Here is a 23,437-nt window from a genome sequence, read left to right as displayed (position 1 = left end):
ACGTACACTGTAAACCAAAACTAAGGACTTATTGTGAAATAAAGCACGTTTATGGTCCAGAGAACTATGTAATGTTCAACATGTGAAAAAAGAAACGTCTCTATGTGCTCAGATTAGAGCCGGTATTCTTAGACTACATATTGAGACAGGTCGTTATGTGGGGAGGGCAGAGGAAGACAGATTATGTACTTTATGTGAACTGCAGGAAATTGAAAATGAAATGCACTTTGTATTCTATGGTCCATTCTATCATACCATTAGACAGAAACTTTTCAGTAAAAGTGTCTGCTAAATGACTGTAATGTAATGACTGTAATGTAATGACTAATGTAAATGGGGGAGGTTGAAGCCACGCCTCCTCACCCTGGTATCCCCCCGGCCTCCATCTTGTTGGCCACGGTGACGTCAGTGGACCAGACGTCGTACTGCCAGCGCTTCTGCCCCAGGACTCCGCCCAGCACCGTGCCGCTGTGCACGCCCACGCGCATGTCCACCGCCGTACGGGTCTTCTCTCGGACGTACCTGCGGGCCGGGACAGCGGTCAGCATCTCCTCCTCCATCATCATCATCATCATAGCTGTGCGGTGCTTCTCCTCCTCCTCCTCCTTCTCCTCCTCCTCCTCCTCCTCCTCCTCCTCCTCGGTCACTCACGAGATGGCCTCCACCATGGCCAGGCCCATCATGATGGAGCAGGCGGCGTGGTCCTCCCGGTAGTCAGGCAGACCGCAGATGCAGTAGTAACAGTCTCCCAGGATCTTGATCCTCAGCTGGTGATATTTCTGAGAATGATACAGAGAGAGAGAGAGAGAGAGAGAGAGAGAGAGACGGAGAGAGAGAGAGAGAGAGAGAGAGAGAGAGAGAGAGAGAGGAGAGAGAGACGGAAAGAGAGAGAGAAAGAGAGATGGAGAGAGAGAGAGAGACGGAGAGAGAGAGAGAGAGAGACGGAGGGAGAGAGAGAGAGGCAGAGACAGCGATGTTGTGAGCACTCATGGCAATGTCATGCCTAAAGCAGTCATGGCAACATGTCATGGCAACAGTCATGCCTAAAATAAGATGAATAAGAATATATTAATATTCTAACGGTTACAGAAGCTTAGGGTGTTTTTACTCTTTAGCATATTAAGTGTGTGTGTGTGTGTGTGTGCGTGTGTGTGAGACTCACGGCAGCCAGCTTGTCGAAGCGAGCGAACAGTTCATTGAGCAGTTTGACCAGCTCCTGAGCGCTGCAGGAGGACGAGAGCTGCGTGAACCCCACGATGTCCGCAAACAGAATACTGAGAGAGAGAGAGAGAGAGAGAGAGAGAGGGAGAGGGGGAGAGAGGGGAGGGGGGGAGGGAGAGAGAGAGGGAGAGGGAGAGAGGGGGGAGGGAGAGAGGGGGTGGGAAGAGAGAGAGAGAGAGAGGGGGGGGAAAGAGAGAGAGCGAGAGAAAGGGGGGAGAGATAGGGAGAGAGGGAGAGGGAGGGAGGAAGAGAGTGAGAGACAGAGAGAGGGGGAGAGAGAGAGGGAGAGAGAGGGAGAAAGAGAGAGAGAGAGAGAGAGAAAGGGGGGGAGATAGGGAGAGGGAGAGAGAGAAAGAGAAAGGGGGGGAGAGATAGGGAGAGAGGGGGTGGGGGGGGATAGGGAGAGAGAGAGAGAGAGGAAGGGAGGAAGAGAGAGACGCCCGAGACGATGCTTATCACACCCGTACCAGCTATTCCGTCTGCTCCCATTGGTGGTATTTTGTTGTCCTACACACAGTAGACCCCGGGCTGACCTCCTGGCCCCTCCCCTACCTGACGTTCTCATGGCGATACATGTACATGGTGTTGAACTGCTGCATCTCCTTCTGACTGGCCTCTTTCTTCATGTCCTGCAGCATCTCGTCCGCTATGTGCTTGGGCAGGATGGACAGCAGGAGGCGCTCCTGGGGAGAGGGGGTCGGAGGTCATCTGATAGTGGGAGGAGCTTACGATGAGGAAGCTTCACCTTGCATGACCGACAGTAGAATCGGTCAGAACTCAGTGAATAAACCACTTTGCATGACAAAGGGAAATTGTCCATGTTGTCCATTGTTCCATGGACTCTTGACCCTTCAAAGGGCTTGACCAAATAAAAGGGTAAATCAATAGGAGTTATACAAACAGTCCAAGATAGTTGACCGGCCTAAAACTGTGAGACCCGCCACGTAGAACTTTAACCCTGGACCCACCCTGCCCCTCGGTGATCAAAGAACAACAATATAAACAAATCCCAAGATCACAACAAAAATAATCACAAGACCAGAGCGCGTCGGGGCCAACGGAAAGGCTCAATTACACAAACACACACACCGACACGTGCGCATGAACACACACACCAGACGTCTGTCACCTCCACACACACTACAGACAGAAGGAGGTGAAAATACCACAGCGTGTTTATATGTTCTTATCAAAAACCTGACACAGAGAGAGAGAGAGATGCGGGCGAGCGAGTCGGCACTGTGATTACAGCTGACATCGTCTCAGGAGGCCGGTCGCCATGGTAACCTTCAGCGGCCGGATGCTCCTTGATTGGCTGGCGGCCCTGGTCTCCCGGCAGCCCGCGCTTCTCCATTAGTATTCCGGGAGTTTCTCCTCTCATATCTTTTTGCTCTCTCTCTCTGTCTCTCTGTTCCTCTTTCCTCCCTCACTCCCTCCCTCCCTCCACCTCTCCAGCACACCTTTGCCCCCTCCCTCTCTTCCTCCATAATCACTCCCTTCCTCCCCTCGTCCTCTCTCTCTGTCTCTCTCGCTGGTTGGTCGTCTGCTCCATAAATAGTAGCAATCAAGAAAGCCCACCGGCCGCAGCTGTGAGACGGGAGATGACTGCAGACATGGTGTTAACGCACACAGACACAGACCAGACCGACCCAGCGCACACACACACACGTACGCACGCACGTACTGTACGTACACACAGATGATCATATCTCTAACCACAGCACAAAAGATGAACACAACCCTCTCGTAAGGTATTCTATGAAATGTCAAATGGCGCTGAAAACAAGAGATATGAGATATGAAGAGATGATACCTGTAAGCTATTCAAACCCGTTTCCCTACCCCTCTCTCACGCTCGTCTCTCTTCCTGTACTTCTCCCTTTCTGTACTTCCTCGTCTACTGCTCTCTCTCTCTCTCCCGCTCTCTCTCTCCCGCTCTCTCTCTCCCTCTCCCTCCCTCCATCCTCCACGCCTCCATGTGTCTCACCTGTTGCTGACTCTGCTCCTCCAGGTTGAGCTTGACCTCCAGGGATTGCCGGGCCTCCAGGAAGGCCTTGCGGTGCTTGCGGTCAGCCATGTAGTAGGACATGACGCCCACGGTGATGGCGCACACGTAGATCACCATGTTGGCCAGCAGCTGGTCGGTCAGCAGACACCCCCACCAGAGAGACAGATGCATCAGCGGAACAGAGGTGCATGTGTACTTATCCACGCACGTGCGACCACACACACACACACACACACACACACACACACACACACACACACGCACGCGCACACGCACACACACGCACACACACACCGCTGTGATAAGGGCCCTTGTGTAGAATTAAGATTTAGTTTTTGCCTCAGTTACTGGCACCATTAACCATTAACACATTCTCCTTGGTGACCATGCGCCGACTCTGATACGTTTTAACTACAAACAGACTGCAGGCATCCTGCTGCTCCCTAAAATGTCCTCTTAATGTAATAGTCCTTCCATCTTCCCCCGGGTGGATTACCCGGCCAGGGCGTCTGCCAACCTTTTAGCGGGCAGCATCTCTGGTATCTGCTGCAGCAGTATGATAAACTTGTGAGCGTACTTGACAACAAAACAAATGGTAGAAGCGCTCGGGGGAAGCAGAAGTGACGTTATGACAGAGGCCTATCACGCCCGAGGTCGCCTCCCGGGGTTTAGCGTGCCATGACAACAATGGCGGCCTCAGATGCGTCCTGTTTTCGCCCTGTCGCCGCAACATTTAACACAAGGCCCTTCATTTGCAGGCTCATCAGTAATGACCGTTCATAGCAGAGGTCAGGGCACGATATGAGCAAAGATCACCATTTAATTTAATGTAATCCCCCCTGGGGCTCACCTGTCTGCTCAAGGCCATCCCCTGGATGTCCTCCTGCTGCTGCTGGGCGATGGTGACCCCCAGCACCAGGGTGTGGACCCCGCAGGACACCGCCGTGATGAGCACGATGGGCGTGAGCCGCAGGGGCAGCGTCAGGAAGAAGGAGAAGCTGAAGAAGGCCTGCCAGCCCACCGTGTCGCTGGCCTGGTGGAAGCGGGCATAGCTCAGGCCCAGGTAGCAGAATATCTGCGCCGCGATGAGTACCCACAGGGCGTAGGGCACCACCCGCCGGGTGACGCGGTCGGGCAGGAGGCGGTAGCGGCACAGCAGGTAGAGCAGCACGTCCGACGCCAGCCCCAGCGACGCCACGGCCACGGGCGCCATCTTGTCGCTGGTGTAGACCACCGCGCACATGACGATGACGTAGCAGTCAAACAGCGCGGCGAACACCACCAGCACCAGCAGGGTCTCGTGCCGCTGGCGCCGGAAGTACGTCTGGTAGAGGTTCTCCAGGGACTCAGGGGCGAAGGTCAGGCGCATGAAGCGCGGCAGGCAGAGGCAGCATCCCGAGCTGCGCACCGTCACGTCGCGCGTGCGACCCACCGCCTGGCCGGGGTCGGACGGCAGGGTCACCGAGCAGTCGGCCGAGTACTCCGCCGAATACTCGGGCTCGGAAAAAGCCCGGTTGCGAGGCATGGCGAACGCACGCCGACGATGGTGGCTGTGTTGTAACCGGTGAGGAAGCAAAACAGAGACAGATGCAGGAGGGGCAGAAATTCCTCAGGGTTCTGTTAGGAGACTAGCCTTCGATGGTTTCTCTCCCGTTTGAGTTGCCTTTATTCTCCTGTGTTGCCTAAACCTTTTGCCCTGAGGTGTCGCAGGTGGCGTTTCGATCAGGAGGAGGCTAGTATCACACCCTGCATGTGGGGACGGGTTATTCCTACATGTTTGTTCATTACGCGTCAATAACATCTGACAGGTCAGTCAGCCGTGCGCACATGTGTGTTAAATACCCTCCAAGTGAAGTCAGAGGGGAGCAAATGAACAGGCCCCTGGCGCAAGTCAAATTAGTAGCCCTTTCGCGTCTTTGTGGAGAGAAACCTCGTCTTTTTTTAATTCCTTCAACGGCACCATTCATGAGGGCTTGTGTCGGTTAAGAATAGAACTGTGATGTTCTTATTTCTTATCAAAAAAAGTTGGGTTCGCAGTCACCCCTCTCTCCATCTCCACCCACAGTCCACTGGAGCTGGCGCCATCGTTCACTTGGGGTTTCCATGGTGAAAACAGCATACGGAGAAATCAGGATGCAGAAGAGGGAATGAGATTTTTGTCCCTCCCATCAACACTGGACTATGTAATACACTTTTTTTGGATTATGTCCCAGTAGAGAAACATATTGATGACCAGAGCAGGTGGTGGGGAAAATGCTGAAGTCTATTTAAAAAATGAAAATAAAAGAACATATAGCCTAACCTACGCTGTTGTTACGACGGGAACGTGTGGTTTTGGATCAATATTTTCCTTGAGAAGGCTGCGCCTCGGATGATATCCCCGGGGCACTGGGCTATGCGGGAGTGCTGCTGATTTCATCGCGCGCGTCCAGGAAATAGACTACATGTTGCGCGCTATTTAAGGAGCATTATAAAATGGATGTCGAAAATAGCAGAAAATACTTTTTTCTATTAATAATTTTAACAATTAAGATAATCCTTTATACAAAATTAGCCTAATACAATGTTAACATCCAGTGTACAGACTATGCTTACCTATATTAGGCTAACTGCTTAAGATAGGCTATTGATGGGGTATTTACAGCAGGCCTGTGTAGAACCGGTTAGCGAAATCTCTGTTTTCATAAAATTATTTTGGGGTGGTTTTCACATTTGCACCTAATCCAATCGAATCACAGAAAAGGCTCAATTACCTCTGTATTCATTTGATACATGTGGTGTTGGCCAGAAAGATGGAAACGTGATCTTTTAGGCTTTCATCCTCCGATGACTTTCCGTTTGGCATCTCGGTGCCCCCTCTCTGAAAATACCGCCTGTGAACGGGATTTAGAATCAGATGCTGTGAAAATCATCCGCATATTGTTGCATCCGTTTACCGGGCCAAGGAAAAAGCCACTTTCGAGCTCCTGTAAGGTGGTCCTTCTTCTGTAATGGTTTTAACGTCTCGTGTAATCATGAAATCAGTAGCCTACCTTACCGGATCCCCAAAATAACCTGTACAGCCCTCCTCGACGCATAGCCTTTAACAATGAATCTTCTCTTGATCCTCAACAGTCTTCCGCAGAAAACGCGGAACAAGCTTTCCTGCTCCCTGTCTCCACTTTCTACCCCCGTTGGGCCCGCCCCCCTCGAAAACCCATCTACCAAATACTTCCATAGGCTACATTACCCCATGGAGGCTTATGAGTAGCCTACTCATCCTTAGACAAACTCTGACATCAATTCAATGTGTGAAAAAACGTCAAATCGACCCACATTTACGTAGCTAATTAGTTTTATTTTCATAAAAATTCGTTTGTAACAAATGATGTTGTTGGTGGGGGGAAGCTGGATGGAACCCATCCAAGACTGCCTGACACTGCCGTGAGGTCTGTATTGATTATTCCGCTCAATCTGTTTATTGATCCATTCTGATCAATAGCCAGATTGCTGACCTTTTTCTTTTTCTTTTTTTTAAAGGAAACTATTCAACAATCTCTCTCTGCTTCTCTCTGGCTTCATACATTCCTCCAACTCCCCTACAGTATTGAAATGCAACAACACATATTAAAGATCCATTCTTCCGAGACCAAAATATGTGCTCACTTAAAGGGTTTTTCCCATCCTAATAGATCCCCTTGCATCTCTCTCTCTCTCTCTCTCCACACACACACACACATACACACATAGCTTACATAATCTTTGATTTTACTATTCTTTGACTTTTACTATTCTGTTTGAAGTTTCTCTAATTATATCAAGAATCCACAGGCCAGAGGGCATGACAGTAAACATGTCAACTTTTAAGCTTTGTAAATCCTAAGGAATTAACCCCAATGGCATGTGCCAGCAGTGCTGCTGTAGCCCACAGAGATAACAGGCTTGTGCGGAACACCCTCCACATAGTAATTAATTAATTGCTGGATTCCCATGATGCTGCTGCTGCTGTGGAGAGAAAGATTACCCTGGAGAGAACAGCCAACATAATCATCATTATTAAATGAATCCTCTGTACCACTATGCTAAAAAGAGTTAGAGCAGATGATAAGCAAAATCAGAAGCAGATTTAGATTATAGGATGAATCAGGGCATCTAATTCTTACAGTTGATGGACAGATTATTAGGTAACATGGTCATTTTTATTGATGATATGCCAAAGACAATATGAAAGAAAAATGCTCCAAACTCAAGGATTCTCTACATGTAACATTTCGTTTTCAAGTGGCCAAATTACTGTGATGATCCTGAGCATCTCCATGCTCACTCAATGTGAGATGTGGACAATTTTAATATTTATTTTAATAATGCAAAAATGTTTGACGGTGCCCATTCTGGGAAAGGTCTGTCTGTATAATCTTTACGATAATCGTTATAATCTTTACTATAATGACAGAAATTCTGCGTGTCTGTGTGGTCTCTGTTCGTCTGTATGTCTCCACAACCCCACAACTTTGGAGATGTTCCCCTTCAGGGAGACGACTGCTCCATCTCCCCATCTCCTGAGGTCTGGAACCTGGGTGTCATTCTTGACTCCACCATCTTCTTCCCGTCACACATCAAATCCATCACCGAATCTGCCATCTTTCACCTCAAGAACAGTCTCTGTAGCACATTACCCCCACCCTCATCTAACTTCACTGGCTTCAGATCAAGTCCTGCATCTCCTACAAACTTCTCCTTCCTGCCTCCAAATCCCTGCGTGCCCTTGTCCCCCAGTAGAGCCTACCTATCTGACCTTCTCCACCAACATACCCCATCCCCTCACATTCTGAACTTGGTAGAGCTGCTTTTGTCCATGATGCTCCTTATACCTGGAATACTTTACAACAGACCCTTTTTGTGGTCTTTCTTTGTTGTCTGTCTGACTTGTCTGTCCCTGTAAAGTGTCCTTGGGTGTTTAGAAAAGCGCTGTATAAATGTAATTTATTAACATTCATATACATATATAAATATAATTTATAGAACTATTTATACTGTTATTGTTATTGTTATTATTTATTATTTATTATTATTATTATTATTATTATTACTATTATTATTATTATTACTATTGGGCATGGGTGGACTGCCGCCACCCACTTGGAAACCCCGCCCACCCAATCAGTTTGGTCTTTTTTATTTAATTATTTTTTGTTAGTATTATACACCATCCTCCATATATACTGTATTTCATAAATATCGTGATTCACAAGTAGAGTAGTGGTCAGAGCATTGGACTTCCACCTGGGAGACTGGGGTTCCTGGTGGATATGGCTTTATGGGACTATACCCCGAACCTCCACACGTTCATCCTTTCACTTCAACCTTTTTATCCCTTACCTAAATTCCACAAGCAGAGTAGTGGTCAGAGCATTGGACTCCCATGCGGGACATTCTCAGAGATTAAAGTCTATGCTGAGCGAAACTCCTCGAGTCTATAGCTAAACAAACGCTGTTGTTTACGTTTTGGAAGTGATGTGTCCAGGCGACAAGACCTATCTTAATTTATCAGACATTATTTCATGTCATTTCAATTTACAGCTATTTCAGTGGCATGCCTAGCTTCCGTCCTACCAGTCCTGAACAGAAATAAGCCAGCCACGCACATAAGCCAGGCTGGACCTGGCCTGTTTTTTTTGTGTGTTTTTTTTTAAATCACATACAACAGACAAAACAACAATGGGACCTGGGGAATCTGTAAATAAAAACATTAAACAAATAACACAAATAGACAGTTTTGGCAGCTTCTTGTTTTTTCACTAGTCATACTTTATGCACTAGTCTTACTATAATGGAAGGGGGGATGCAACTATGTCATGGCAAGTGCATGTTGAACAGACACTTTGCACAGTTCACAGTAATATAATGCACTATGTTGCTGAAAAGTTGATGATCTCTCTTGAAGGCATGCATTTTGGGGGGAAACAATACAAAGACATGTTGTTACAGATCATTTAGGCTTCAAGAAAGAAAGGATACACTTTCAAGTTTCAACCTTTTACCAGGTAAGAAGATATTCTCAAAACTCGATTCTAACAGGGCCAGAGTTCACTGACCGAGTGACGTAACCGCGTAGCGTGCACGCTGCTGACGTGTATGCAGGAAAGGGCTTTGCTAGCTGGCTTTTCTGCTTAGCTTTAGCTAACGTTATCTACTTTTATCATGTGCAGCCATTGACAGCTCATTTACAGTTCACAATGTTATTAGCTAGGTAGCTTATAAATTTACATCAGAAGAAACATCGCAGCATATTTTACAGGTAACGTCAAATCTGATTCGAAATGATTGGGGCTAGTAGGGCTAATAATATTGACTAACTGTTAGTAGGCTATACTTGGCTATCTAACGCTAGCTAGTTGCTACTTTGACACAGACAGTCCAGTCAGTGTCTCTACGTAGCCACGCTATAGACTAACTCTGTTGCATGTCAGGCTGTTTGAGTTAGCTAACGTTAGCTACATAGCTAATTGCATGAATCGGTGCAGCAACAACAACTATAAACAACCCACTCTTCAAAACAAAAACAATAGCTACCATCCCGTCGTTCTAAATAGCCAGCTAGCTAACTGCTTAGCTGTTACCATTTCTTGCATCCTTAGCCTGTTTCCTGTTCGATCACTTGTAATGGGCATGCGACTGCACAGATTGGAAGGTAACCAAGTTGATCTTCCCGTTTTCACAAAGGGGCTGGTGAAGCGACATACTACTCATCGAGCAATGGGGAGAAGGAAGGTACCAGACTTGTACAGAGCCCCGTTTCCCCTCTACACAATCAAAGTGGACCCCAAAACAGGATTGATAATAACTGCTGGAGGAGGAGGGGCTTCCAAAACGGGCATAAAGAATGCATTGGTAAGAGTTTATTTGGTAAATATTTAGAACATGATTGTTGTCATGCTCCATGGTCAGATCCCCCGTGTAGGATCAGAACTAGTCTTCCCCGGCCTTGACCGCGTCTTGTCGTTGCAGCACTTCCTGGGCTTGGGGATGGTGGGAGACCAGTACATCGCCACCCTGCTCCACGCCCACGACACAGACACACGGGCCACCATGAACATGGCGGTGGGCGGGGATGTGATCGCGGCCGGCCAGGACGGCAGTTGCAGCCTCATGCGCTTCCGGCAGCGTCCGGCCACAGAGGGTCGCAAGACCGCGGCCAGAGAGGGTGAAGAAGAGCCCCGCACGCTCCGCCTTCCACGTGAAAAACGAAACCCCCGGAGATAATACCGTCAGCTTGATAATAGGTTTGATAAATGCAATTGCTTGATTGTTCCAGCAGGAGGTGGCAGCGAGCAGGGCGGCGCCAGGCGGAGAGAAGGGAGAGGCAGCAAGGGAGGAGACGGGGTGGCGGCGGCGACGGCGGCCGGGGGAGATGTGTCCGATATGAAGGACGACACGCCCCAGATCTCGGTGGAGGCCGTCGGGGAGGTGCAGTCGGACCTCAACCCCCAGGACCCGCTCCAGAAGGTGGTCCGGTTCAGCCCCGACCTCAGCCTCCTGCTGACCGGAGGCACGGATGGACACATCAGAGTATGGGAGGTGGGTTCTGGTTCTGTGACGGCACGGGCACGGTCATCGTTCCCGACTGTTAGTTTAGTCTGCTGACCAGTCATTTCTAACTGTCCCCAAATGTAGGCTAAAGCACAGAGGGGACAGAGTCTTTGCTGCAGCCCCCAAACTCTGGAACGAGCTGCCCCCCCCTCCCCCCCCATGTTAGGTTGGCCCCTACCCTGCCTGTGTTTAAATCCCGCCTTAAAACACATTATTTCTCCCTGGCGTTTTAATGCCAAGTATTGAGACAGATGTTTTTCACATATTGTCTTTCTTATTTGTCCTGTATTTGCTACTGTGTCTCTGTGTTTGATTGATGCAAAGCACTTCGGTCAACTCTGTTGTTTTTAAATGTGCTCTATAAATAAAGTTGGATTGGATTGGATAGTCTACTACAGTCCGTTTGACTACTGGGCCTTAACTCTTTTCCCGCAGTACCCCTCGCTGAAGGAGAAGTATGACTTCAAAGCTCATGAGGGAGAAGTTGAAGACTTGGACATCAGTGAGGATAACCAGGTAATAAATAATTACAACACGTATTGGGCCTCTAGATGCATGCGGTAGTTAACATGTTACACACATAACAGAGTGAATCTTTCATTTCCATTTCATTTTATTTATTTATTTGAACAGGGACAATACACATTAATCAACCACAGGGGTAAATGTGTCAGTCTTAGCAAAAAAGCTAAATTTCAACTGCAGTCCCTGAGGCAATCTGTGTTTCTGTGTAGCACCTGGTGACCATTGGCCGGGACTTTGCCTGCAGTCTGTGGTGCGGTACCCAGCTGAACATGAGTCTGAACTGGCAGACGACCATGCCTCAGATCGCCGACAAGTCCTACAGATATCAGTCCTGCAGGCAAGCGCTGACATACACCAGTGTTTGCCATCTCTCTATGATTTTTTTGCCCTTTTTGCTCTGAAAATGTAATTTAATGTAATTTATTGCTCTATAAATGTTCTTAGCCGTTAGACAAACAAACTCCAGTCTTGCTGGAGACGAGCTTGTCTCGTTGAGAGGGGTCAGGGAAGAATTTTTACAGCTCACCTTTCTGGCCCCTGGGTGATACTGTTTTTTTTTGCTTCCCTCTGGAATATGTGGGGGTGGGTCGTATGCCCACCTCCCTTGTTCTCTGTAAAGCGCATTGTGTTGCCTCTGTGTATGAAATGCGCTATACAAATAAAGCTTTGATTGATTGACCCGCCGTAACGGACCCTGTTTAATCACCTAGTCCAAACAATCGGTCAACAATCTCAATCCGATCACGCTTTGTGTTTTCTTGTGTGTTTTGTTTTTAGGTTTGGAAAAGTAGAGGACCAGAAAGATGCCCGGAGACTCTACACTGTCCAGATCCCCCACAAACGGAACAGGAAGCCGCCACCCTGCTACCTCACCAAGTGGGACGGCAGGAACTTCCTGCCCATGCTGGTAGCCCCCTGTGGCAGTGAGGTCATCTCCAGCCTGGCCGTCAAGTGAGGAGAGGAGAGCTACCCGACCGCAGACCAACCAGTCTAAGCAAAAATATAAAAATAAGGCTAAGGCTAATGGGGGTGTGGCCATGTGCATCCTTCTTTCCTGCCCTCCTCTGAAAATCTGACATGACTTTCCTGATTCCTACTATATGTGTAAAGGAGCACAAGCTTTGCCCGTTCCAATCATGTTAACATTGAGTTGAGGTGAAGCAGGTGTGAAGGAAGGGTGCAGGTTATGTATTGGGACAAGCCATGTTTTTAGCTCTATCTGAGATAATGTGGCAGGAACATGTTTGTGTATTTATGTTGTCAATGTGTAATGACTCCAATCTAATGGACTTTTTGTTTTATCTTTGTTCCACAGTGACTCTGGAACATTCCTTGGCCTTGGAACAGTGACAGGATCAGTTTCTATCTATATTGCCTTCTCACTACAGGTGCACACACACGCACACACATACACACACATACACACAAACATCTTTAAACACAGTCTTCACTCATATGTCCCCCTGCCCATTCTGTTTGTAGAAGTTGTACTATGTGAAGGAGTCCCATGGCATCGTGGTGACAGACCTGGCCTTCCTGCCCGACTCTCCCAAAGGCAGGATCATGATCGGGGACAACGAGGCCGCCATGTTGAGCGTAGCTGTGGACAGCCGCTGTCAGATGCACACCGTTCGCAATCGAAGTAAGTGCTTTTGATGTAGGGGGGGGAAGAAACAAAGTCTCCAGAGCCATTTCATGGTTAACCTGCTTAACCTGCTCCTTTCCCCCCATTCTGTCCCTCTGCTCCTGTGTTTTGGTTTGTCCCAGAATGGTTCCCTATCTGGCTGGTGCTGGTCCTGTGTGGGCTCATGGTGGTGGGGGCCATCCTCCTGCTCCAACACCTCTTCCCAGGCTTCATGTAGAGACTGGATGGGGGGGGGGGGGAGTATGGAAGGATCCCACATGGCGTATATCACATCTGCAAAAACAGCATCATTATCAACAACAACAAGGAACCTGGTTCCCCTGGTTCTGACTCAGGACTACCACGCCCCCAAACCGACTACCCCACCCCCAGCCGCCCTTCACATCAAGATCCACCACAGACACAACACCAGAGACTCCACAGGTCTGGTTCTGCATCATCACACTTGATCTGCGTCAATCACTCGTAATCCTTGTCTTTTGTTCTGCATCATGGTGGGGAGTTAAGGGCTCGGGTTCAAATGAATGAATGTGCCAGGAGTGGGGCCTTTTTTTATTAGAATATTTAAGGAATAATGTAAAATATATAAATATACTTTAAAATCATCTCGTGTCATCCTGTATCTGTTCCATGCAAAGACACATACTTATTTGTCACCTGGTTTATAGGTTTAGTCTGAAATGCATTGACCTCATTATCAGCTTTGTCCATTAGTGGGCGCCACAGACCATGTATGTTTTATGTGTATAAGACAAGATAGAACTTTATTGTCCAACCAAGGTTGGAAATGTGTTGCTATGATGCTATGCTGAAAAAAAAAAAAAAAGATTTATGAAATATTGTTTTTTTAGACAACCGAAGCTCAAGGGCATTTTTACATGATGGATGTGTATTGAGAGATGCAGAGACACACCGAGCCTAGGAATCTTAATACCTATTCTATGAAATGCAAAGAGCCTTATGGCTCCCGTAGGGAAAGACTGAATGTAGCTTACTGTCCTCCCAGGCCTGTTAATGCTGAATGTCACAACAGCTAGCTACTGATTTACACTATAGGCCTAGTTGACAAAAACAAAGGTTGCATAACAACCATTCCTAGTAGCACAGCGGCATACAGTAGGCAATCCATATATCTTGAACTTACATTCCATGGGCAGGCTGCATCATTGCATGAATAGAGCTGTACAAGATGGAGTGTATAGTGATGTTTTATCTCTCAATTGAGTGTGAAGATTCTGCACCCTGGGGACCTGAACCCCATGGAGAGTTCTTAGCTAGCGCTATTATCAAGCTGTGTAGTTCATCTGGGTTTGTTTCAACCAATTAAACACTTCATTGGAGTCTCCTTTGTCCAAGCTGGTCTTTATGTCCAGAGTTACGACCCTCTCCTCTCTCTTCGCACTTTCGCCAGCTATTTTAAATAATGTCACCAGTCCCAAGTGTTTTGGCCATCAGGGCACCTGTGGTGTAGCGATGTGTTCTGCTCCCACCCGCATCAGTCAGGGCCGTCAGTCAGGGCATTACTGCACGGCTACACGGGTTGCCGTGAGACGCAAGTTCTATGTTCAGTAAGGTACTGTAGGCCTAACAGTACAGGAGAACATACAGTTCGTGGAAATGTAAGTGAGGGTCCGGGATAGATTTATGTCTATGCACTGAATTGTTAGCTCCACCTGTTCATACTATAACCATTAAAGGAGCTTTACAGCTAATTCCAACGTTGGTTGGAATCTTTTTTTTTTTAGGAAGGAAGAAACCTCGAGGGGGAAGTGTTGAAATGCCTCGATTGCGGGCATGCTGGCTGCGTTATTGTTTGGCACACACACCTTGGATGGTGCTTTGGCCTCAAAGCAGCCAGCACACGTAGGGATTACATTTCTTTTGATCAGAGAGCACTTGCCAATAATTCTCCCTTTGAAACCCAGAGACGCCTTTGATCCTTAGTTGGAATAAGGTCAAGGCGTGAGCTCTCTGCCCTGGTTCTGTTCAACACTAGATGGCTGCATCGTGTGTCTTGCAGAGATCAATACAAACCGCGGCACACACTTACACTAACTCACATAGCCTACGTAGACTACTCTTGTAAAAAAAACAAAAAACATACAGATTTAAATGTTTGTTTGATGTGGATGAAACACGCACGCAGGCACACACTCACACTCATTTTATATTTCACCAACAGATGGCACCATGTGTCTGGCTAATAATAGTGTGATATGGAAGTCCCCAAGTTGATTTAACCTACATTCGAGTCGAAGCACAACCTTCCCACACATCCAAGCCACTGTGTGCATATGGGGTGTTGGGGAGTTGTGGTGCCGGGGTGGTGTGGGAGGCTCCGGAGGTGAGGCGAGGGTCCTCCCCTCCGTTTTGTGGGTCTGTGGTCTCTGAGACGACGAGCAAGAGCTCCTTACGTTGTCGGTGTTTTACGTCCTTCAAGAAAGCGGACTGTCCAGCCAGCCTTAGTTTATGACTTAGGCCTGAATCGTAGTCGACGTAAACAACGCAAGCTACGTTGTGAACGCAAGCTCCAACATGACTCGAGAGCTTGCGTTCTGTGTTTTGTTTTGTGGAAACGCAAGGAATTGCACTATTGCTTGCGTCAAGTGACAAATTTCGGCATGACACACGCAAGGACGCAACGAGATCTTGCGTGGCCTTGCGAAGCTTGGGTTGCTTGCGCTTATGTAGTTTGCGTCGACTATGAATCCGCCCTTACTGTCGATGTGTGTGAGAGACAGGGGAGAGAGAGAGGGGGGCGGGGGGGCAGCGTCACTCATCATCGCGCTGTAAACGTTGAGAGCCATCGTGGAGACAACATTACGTTATAGAAGGTCAGCGGCCATGTTTACTCACCCACCCCCCCACCTCCACGTCATTCCTCTCGCCAAATTGTGAACCCGATTCAGACGTTTTCCCAAATACGCCCCCGCCCTCCTGCCTCCACCCCGCCCCTGCATCAGCAGCGGGCAGGAAACCCAACGCCCACCTCTCACCTACATCGCAGCCCGGCAGGAAATGAAGTCCCCAGACAGGCCAGTGTCTCAGACTCCACGAAGAGGAACAAATACCGTCTCTCTTTTCCTCCCCGAACATCACACATACCCCGAGGGCTGGCTGGCTCAAATCGGCTCAGACCACTAAAATGGTTTCAATTTGTCTGAGGCATAGAACGGTGGCACGAGGCCTCATGGCTAGACAGGGAGGGGAACCGTGTGTTCCTCCGTGGCGGTGACTAACCCAGCAGCCATGATAATCTGTCCTATCAACATGATTGTTTTGGCTTACCTCTGCAGTGTGGTCATCGGGGAAAGAAGACAGACCAGGGTCGAGTGTCTGAGTCTTATGGACGCTGCGTCGGTCAGTCGGTCCAGTTAGTTTCCACAGCCAGGAAGGTAAGTGATAGAACTTGGGTTCGAAGGACAGTACCGAAGCCCAAAAGTGCCCCATTATTACTCTCTTAGTAAATCATTGCTTCATTGAGCCGCCTGTCCAACTACTGTCATGTTGAATCAAACGGATCCATTGGTCTTTGCCTTTGACTCACTCCTGGTGTAGAAAAGGCATCGTAAAACCAGCCCAGTTGGACAAAGTTATGGTATCGGAGCGAGCGGGGCTTTGAATGGATTTGAAAGGTGTGAGAGAGAAATCATAAAACATGCCTGTTTCCACTATAAACATGAGCCTCTCCTGTTCCTGCCTCACGTGGTGTCCAACATCAAGCATTTCAAATTAGAGAAAGAAAGAAAAAAAACGACGCGTTCTCCCAGATGAAAAGGTTTCCTGGGGTCAAAAGCGTATAAAATACCCTCTTAAATGTAGTAGAGGTAAGCAAGCATGAAGGGTAATGTGAAACAGACCGCGGACCAAACATTCTACCTGCCGTTGCCTCTGTCAGCACCCCAAACAGCTAAGACACCACAGAGAGCATCTCCACCTCCACCCTCATCCTCCCGAGCCTCCTGCCTCCTAACCCCCTCCTCTCTGCCTGCTACCAAACCCCACAGGCACATGTCCAGATCCTTATAATCCATCCCCATCAGTCATCATCAATGGCATTGGCTGGTTATTGAATATTGAGGGATTACACCAGAGACTCGATGTTGACCTGGGCCCTCGCCCTCTCCTGGTAGACCTCGTTAGCCTGCCTGACGGAAAACTGTTCTCCATCTGCCTCTTGACTCAAACCTCCTGTGGACCTATCTCTGTTCTATACACCCCATCTTTGACTCAAACCTCCTGTGTATCCATCTAAATACAGCCCATCTTTGGAGCGGGGGTCCTTATTACAGTACGGTCGTCACTATAGATATAAAGGTTTTATATGAATGATATATGACCGTCTTATAGTCTTTTCATCCATTATTGGGAACCGACAAAGACTGAGGAACCACTTTGAAGAAAGATGTGTAACATACCTCTCTTCACAGGGCCGTACGCGGTCCAAGTAACGGGCTCTGTGTGTGCGCTTCACGCTTTGCGTTAAAGTGTGGCTGTGTAGAACATGTGAGGGAGAATGGAGTATGGAATATTAGCAGTGTGGGAGGAGTGATAGTTTGTTGTAGTGTGTATGTGTGCGTGTGCGTTTTTGGAAAATAAAAACAGATAATGAGAAAGAGAGAGAAGGGAAGGGGAAGACTAGCTGTGTTTGTGTGTGTGTTTGTGTGTGTGTGTGTGTGTGTGTGTGTGTGTGTGTGTGTGCGTGCGTGCGTGTGTGTGTGTGTGTGTGTGTGTGTGTGTGAGCGTGTGTGTGCCTGCATGTGTGTGAAAGACGGAGACTAGCTGTGTGTGTGTGTGAGCATGTGTGTGCGTGTGTTTGTGTGTGAAAGAGGGATACTAGCTGTGTGTGTGTGAGCGTGTTTGTGTGCGTGTTCGTGTGTGAGCGTGTGTGTGTGTGTGAGAGAGTGTGTGAGTGTGTGTGTATGTGTATGAAAGAGGGAGTGTGTGAGTGTGTGTGTGTGTGTGTGTGAGCATGTGTGTGAGCGTGTGTGTGTGTGTGTGTGTGTGTGAGCATGTGTGTGCCTGCGTGTGTGTGAAAGAGGGAGACTAGCTGTGTGTGTGTATGTGTGTGTGTGTGAGCGTGTTTGTGTGTGTGAGTGTGTGTGAGTGTGTGTGTGAGAGAGTGTGTATGTGTATGAAAGAGGGAGACTAGCTGTGTGTATGAGTGTGTGTGTGTGTGTGTGTGTGTGTGTGTGCGTGTGCGTGTGTGATGGTAGGAGGTGGAGGGGTAGCCAGAGTGGCACCAGGTACAGTGCTTTATGGGAGATGGAACACATTAGAGATTATTATTGCTTCAGCATGTTTCACTCAAGCTTTTACTTTCCTCCCACTGACTCCTATCACAATCAGTTTGGATTGGAAGGGTTAGGGGTTAGCTTTAAATTCCGCAGATAAAATTTACATTTATTTTCATTTGCGCTCAACCCTGTCTCTGTGTGTGCGGGTGTGTGGGTTCGAGTGTGGCAATGCAACGCACATGGCAACTAGATAAACAGAAAAATACAGCTAACGAGATTGTTGGTGGTCGAATGTACAGTAAAACGCGATCCACACACAGAGTTTAATTTTGCGGTACAGGCAAGACCCTTAGGAGGTTTGCTGAGGGGAAAAAAAGAGGTTTGTTTTTGTCGTCTGGATTGGCTGGAAGAAAGTAATCCCGAATGTGTGTCAGGGACTTTAATTGCAGGGCCCCCTAATCTGAAGTGATTCACCCATCATGTCTGGGAGGCAGGGAGTGACTCAGTTTGGTAAATGTGGACAAAAGCCTCATCTCCATCCCCCCCTCTCTCCCTCCCTCTATCCCTCCTCCCTCCCTCCCTCTCTCCCTCCCATGCTGCCCATGCTCTGCTTTGCTCTGTTTATTTTCATCCGGCCATTGTTTAAACACCACTGACCCGTTTCACCAACCACAGGGGTGGTGCGCTCGAGCCTGCCAGGCAGCCCTGCTGGCACAGGCCACAACGTGCACACAAATATACACACGCCGCGCGGCGTAGCCCGGCCACGCTCACACACCGCGCACCGGCCCGAGGGTGGTCCGTCTATAGCCTTTCTGGGGATAAAACGACCAATTAGGACGTTGGAAACGGGCTGAATAGAAGGCCACGTCCAAAGATCAATTAGGACGCTGAAAAGGGTTGAGTAGAGTTCCAGTTCCGTTAGCTACCATCCCGGCTCTCTTAGCCTCACAGCGAACCTAGCGGTGATCCAGCCGCTATGAGCCAGGCAGTGAGTAAGACGGGAGTTCCAGTGAGAAAACCCTGTCTCTCATCCCACGCACTCAGTCAGTCAGTCAGTCGCACACACACAGACACACACACTTACACCACAAGCGTCTGCGAGGCCCCTCAGCATGACGTCAGTCGTGTGGAGCCGGCCGGCTCGCGGCTGGAGTGGAAAGTTGTCGCACGCAGCTAAAAATGGAGCGCGTGTGTAAATACGCCAGATCCCAAACAGAGGACCACACAAACAAGCAGGGAGAAACCAACCTCGCAGGCCCTTCTGTCACACATATGCCGCGATCGCATACTTTTTTGGGTGGGAATCAGAAACCAGCTTCCTGTAAAAAAAAAAAAATATATATATGAATGACATCACTAAACCAGATTAGGTTCTATCTCTGCTGGCGCCCGCCCCTGTGGGTCAGGAGACGCGGGGCAGAGCTAGCCGGTCTCTGGCGGGCTTGCGGCGGGCTAACGCCGAGCCACAGATGTGCCGCTCCAGCTGTGACGTAGAGAGCGCGTCGCCTACTGTATGTATAGCAGGGCGGGGGATGTTTGTTTGCGCGTTAGCCCGCGTCATCGCGTCTAATCAGGATGTAGGCTACGCCACGTACGGTCTGGCCCACAAGAAAGGTTCTGGGTTCTGGTCAGCGGGTCTGAAGTCTGCCCTCTGGTTCCCCCGCTGTCAGTCTGTCTGGCTGCCGTGACCCGCCCTGTCCCACCGTGCCCCGGTGGCAGAGGGGGCAACGCCAGGAGAGAGAGAGGGGGCGGATCGTGGTGCAAAAATAACAATTTTGTTTCCTCGAAGCTGCTATTTTGGTGAGGCAGACAGAGTCACCATCAACGCCCATCACCTCTCCTCCTCTTAATGTGTCACCGTGGTGAGGCCTGGTGCGCCAACGCTGGGAGACCGAATTACACAGATGATGGGAATATTGGTGCGCGCGCACACACACACGCGCCCTGCTGCCGTTCTGGGGCGAATGTAAGCAGTTCTGAAACACAAACATGGAAAAGAAAACACGCTCCTATTAAGAGAGGGCTTTGGTTTTTACAAAAGGGTAATGGGACAAAGAAAATAACAGGGTGAGTGGAAAGACTATGTCCTTCTGTCTGTCTGTCTGTCTGTCTGTCTGTCTGTCTGTCTGTCTGTCTGTCTGTCTGTCTGTCTGTCTGTCTGACTCCCTCCTTCCCTCTCTCTCTCTCTCTCTCTCTCTCTCTCTCTCTCTCTGTGGGTGACCTGAACTCTCTTGGCCCGCCGGGTCGGGACCGGGCCCTGCTGAAACGAGACAGTGGGAAAGCTGAGGAACACTACGGACCGGACCGCATGTACCACTGACGCGTCTGAAGTCTTCTGAAACCACTCATATCGCCGTTTGTCAACCTTCAGAGAGAGAGAGAGAGAGGGAGAGAGAGAGGTATGACCGCACAGGGTCAGTTGCTGGTATCTCTCACGGACCCTCAAAGACACACAGTCTGCCTTGATCACTTCCTGTGATGACGGAGATGCGGGTAAAGTCTGTCAGACCATGGAGCCAAGGCAATGAGACCCCCCCACACACACACATACACCCAGTGTGGGGCTTGTGGTGGGGGGCTCCCCGCTCGCTGACGACATCACTCCACCGCTCGCTCTGTAAGACGCAATCGGCCCAATGAAATTATACGTCTAGCCCTCAGGGCAAACATTGTGTGACGCGACGCGGCGTGGTTTGAACCCCACTAGCAGGGTATGGTTTGTGTGTGCCGCTTCCATGAGGGAGGCAGTGTGTATATTTCAGTGTGTGTGCGTGTGTGAGTTAGAGATCAGAGATTAAGTCATATTTTGCAATGAAGAGGAGCTCTCTCTAGCAGGCGAGTCTCCAGTAGAGGTTTGGTTGAACAGGGACCATGGACCACGCTGACTCATGGTAGGTGAGACGCAATGAGTCAGAAGTTTTATGGTGGCCCCCTCTCATGCGTGGGTACTCACCACCCGTAACCCCAAACATACACACACTGGTACCGTACCATACACACACTGGTACCGTACCATACGCTCTCAAAACACACCAGCACAGCCTTTTCATTTTCAACCAGAGATGAGTAGTACAGTAGATGAAAATATCACACCCATCGCACACATCATCAACGAAGATGCCGGTAATCATCTTTTAACGTCTGAAATTAACATCTGACATTAAAGGGCTTTTCGGCTCTTTACAACGAAATGGGTGAGGCAACTGTGCCCTGTAAAGAATGTATTACATAAGAGGTCAGGTTTTTACTACGCGACTATAAATAAAACGGAATATAAAAAGGATTTCTCTGGTAAAACAATCAGCGGTCTCATAAACAACGCGCCTCTAAACGCCCATGACTCTGGCACCGGTCGGCGCAGCTCTCTGGATCTGGCGAATGACGGCCATCCTAAAAAGCCGTGACAAATCCAGGAACAGTCTGTCTGAAACACGAGGTTGCGTGTCAACGACTGGACAGCCTTCGACTGTTGGAGAACATTTTGAGAACCTCTACCGCTTTTGGCATCTCCCGCCATTACTCAAGCCTCACGCGATTGGCTGAGGGGTTTACACAGTTGACCTAAGACCTTGTGCTATTGGTCAAAAAACGTGTTCATATATTGGCTATATCAGTTCTTCCATACAAAGTTGTAAAAACCATACATTTCTACCCTGCGCTGTAATATACAAGATGAAAGGGTATCGTGCGTGTTTATCCGTTCCATTATGTAACCTCAGTATTTCCTGGGTAAATAACATTCTGAAAAGGGAGGTGTGAGTGAACACATGAATGAACAAGTGCTTTCCTCAGCGGGGGTGACTGCTAAGAGCCACCTGACTGTGACGGACCCGAGGCCGCGTCTCGGGGGCAGATCAGAGCGCGGGTCCCGGGGATACATGGCCATTGACCTGTCTGGGCAGAGCGTGGATGGGGAGGGCCATCTATGGACTCTGTGAATACAGAGCAGGCACTGTCTCGTGGCAGCAAGTAAGTTGGAATAATATATGTGTTGGATGAGGGCCCACTATTAAAGATGGCGCCTACTCCAGGCAGTTGTATAAACCTCAGAGGACTCTCAGTGTCTTTCCCTCTGATGTCAAAGACCCTCAAAAAGCCTAAATTGAATCACTGTAATAGACGAGACTGGAGATTGGGAACAAAAAGCTACATGAAATTAGATTTCCTCCGACGATCGCGTTCCATTTTCAAACAAGGTGTAGCCATTTTTGCCCAGATGAAAAACTCGTGGTATTTCATCATTTGATCACCCTTTGAAATGTTAATAGGGCAAAATTTGAATGTGATCCCTCTTCAAAATAAGCAGCAATAGGGAGGGGCGTATTGTGATTGGAGAGGGCCTTGTTTATCCTGAGTTGGGGCCCCACTCTCTGCTCCAGGAAGGTTTTCTCTGGCAGGGATGAATCAGGCCAGCTCAAATAGAGCGCCGGACGCTCCAAAAAATGGAGTGAGTTTCTGTCACCCTGAGTGCTCCAGCTGCCCGGCCCCCCTAAACACGGAAAGAAAACATGGCGGCCCCTGCGGGGCCCTGAGTCAACATGGCCTTCTTCCTCTGGCGGACGCCTGCAGCTGCTTTTCTAATCACAGGAAAACCTATCAGCAGCCCTGTGTGGATACAGCCCAGCAGACTACACTCCTCTATCTCTACTCACTCTGTCACACACACGCGCGCACACACACACACACGCACACACACTCGTACACACACACACACACTCATACACACACACACGCACACACACACACACACAAAGGCCAATGTCAGCCAATTCACAGACACTTCATCCTTTCTCTCTTAAGGACAAAGGCAGAGTGATTCATTGGGCAGTGATGATATCACCAGGTCTAAAAAGCCTGGATGACTAACCCTGGCAGACATGAGTACCACTCTGAATGACATCATCATTGTGTGACTGCAGTCAGACCTGTTGCAAGGAATTTTTAAAATCTTTTCCCATTATCTGACAACATACACACAAGGTATTGGACACATTCTAGAGAAGACACATTGAAACATTCTAGAAAAGACACTTTGTAGACACAATCTAGAGAAGACATTCTAGACACAATCTACAGTAGAGAAATCATTCTACACATAATCTAGAGAAGACATATTCTAGACACAATCTAGAGAGGACACATTCTAGAGAAGACAAATTCTAGAAAAGACACATTCACACACATTCAGAAGACACATTCAGGCACATTCTAGAGGAGACACATTCTAGA

At 48.6% G+C, this 23,437-nt stretch overlaps 2 protein-coding genes across 3 annotated transcripts in view; one reads left to right on the top strand and one right to left on the bottom strand.

The window, feature by feature from the left end:
* The window catches only part of adcy3a (adenylate cyclase 3a), a gene marked incomplete at both ends in the record, with an annotated part of 17,944 nt that extends 13,190 nt beyond the window's left edge, over positions 1–4,754 (bottom strand). Inside the window, 6 exon segments of the mRNA XM_084444031.1 lie at positions 364–522; positions 652–779; positions 1,163–1,274; positions 1,774–1,904; positions 3,209–3,358; positions 4,080–4,754. Coding sequence (XP_084300157.1) covers positions 364–522; positions 652–779; positions 1,163–1,274; positions 1,774–1,904; positions 3,209–3,358; positions 4,080–4,754 — 1,355 coding nt within the window.
* A 4,628-nt stretch (positions 4,755–9,382) lies between these two features.
* Positions 9,383–14,258, top strand: preb (prolactin regulatory element binding). Of its 2 annotated transcripts, none has more exons than XM_084444785.1 (10): positions 9,383–9,506; positions 9,932–10,099; positions 10,217–10,412; positions 10,527–10,786; positions 11,234–11,314; positions 11,533–11,660; positions 12,101–12,274; positions 12,639–12,711; positions 12,806–12,965; positions 13,091–14,258. In XM_084444785.1, the coding sequence occupies exons 2-10, from the start codon at positions 9,965–9,967 to the stop codon at positions 13,183–13,185; spliced, it is 1,302 nt and encodes a 433-aa protein (XP_084300911.1). In that variant the 5' UTR covers positions 9,383–9,506; positions 9,932–9,964; the 3' UTR covers positions 13,186–14,258. The 2 variants fall into 2 exon arrangements, with proteins under 2 accessions (XP_084300911.1, XP_084300910.1); XM_084444784.1 differs by having other exon boundaries at positions 10,524–10,786.
* Positions 14,259–23,437: the final 9,179 nt, after the last annotated feature.

The sequence above is a fragment of the Borostomias antarcticus genome (genome assembly GCF_949987555.1).
Source record: "Borostomias antarcticus genome assembly, chromosome: 10".
Classification (NCBI taxonomy): Eukaryota; Metazoa; Chordata; class Actinopteri; order Stomiiformes; family Stomiidae; genus Borostomias; species Borostomias antarcticus.
Note: the sequence above shows the minus strand (reverse complement) of the source record. Positions and strands in the feature narration are given on the sequence as shown.

Coding starts and splice junctions, on each gene's coding strand:
- preb (XM_084444784.1), top strand. CDS start 9,965: ATGGGGAGAAGGAAGGTACCAGACTTGTACAGAGCCCCGTTTCCCCTC. Junction 11,661..12,100: donor TACAGATATCAGTCCTGCAG/GCAAGCGCTGAC, acceptor TTTTGTTTTTAG/GTTTGGAAAAGTAGAGGACC. Junction 12,275..12,638: donor ATCTCCAGCCTGGCCGTCAA/GTGAGGAGAGGA, acceptor TTTGTTCCACAG/TGACTCTGGAACATTCCTTG.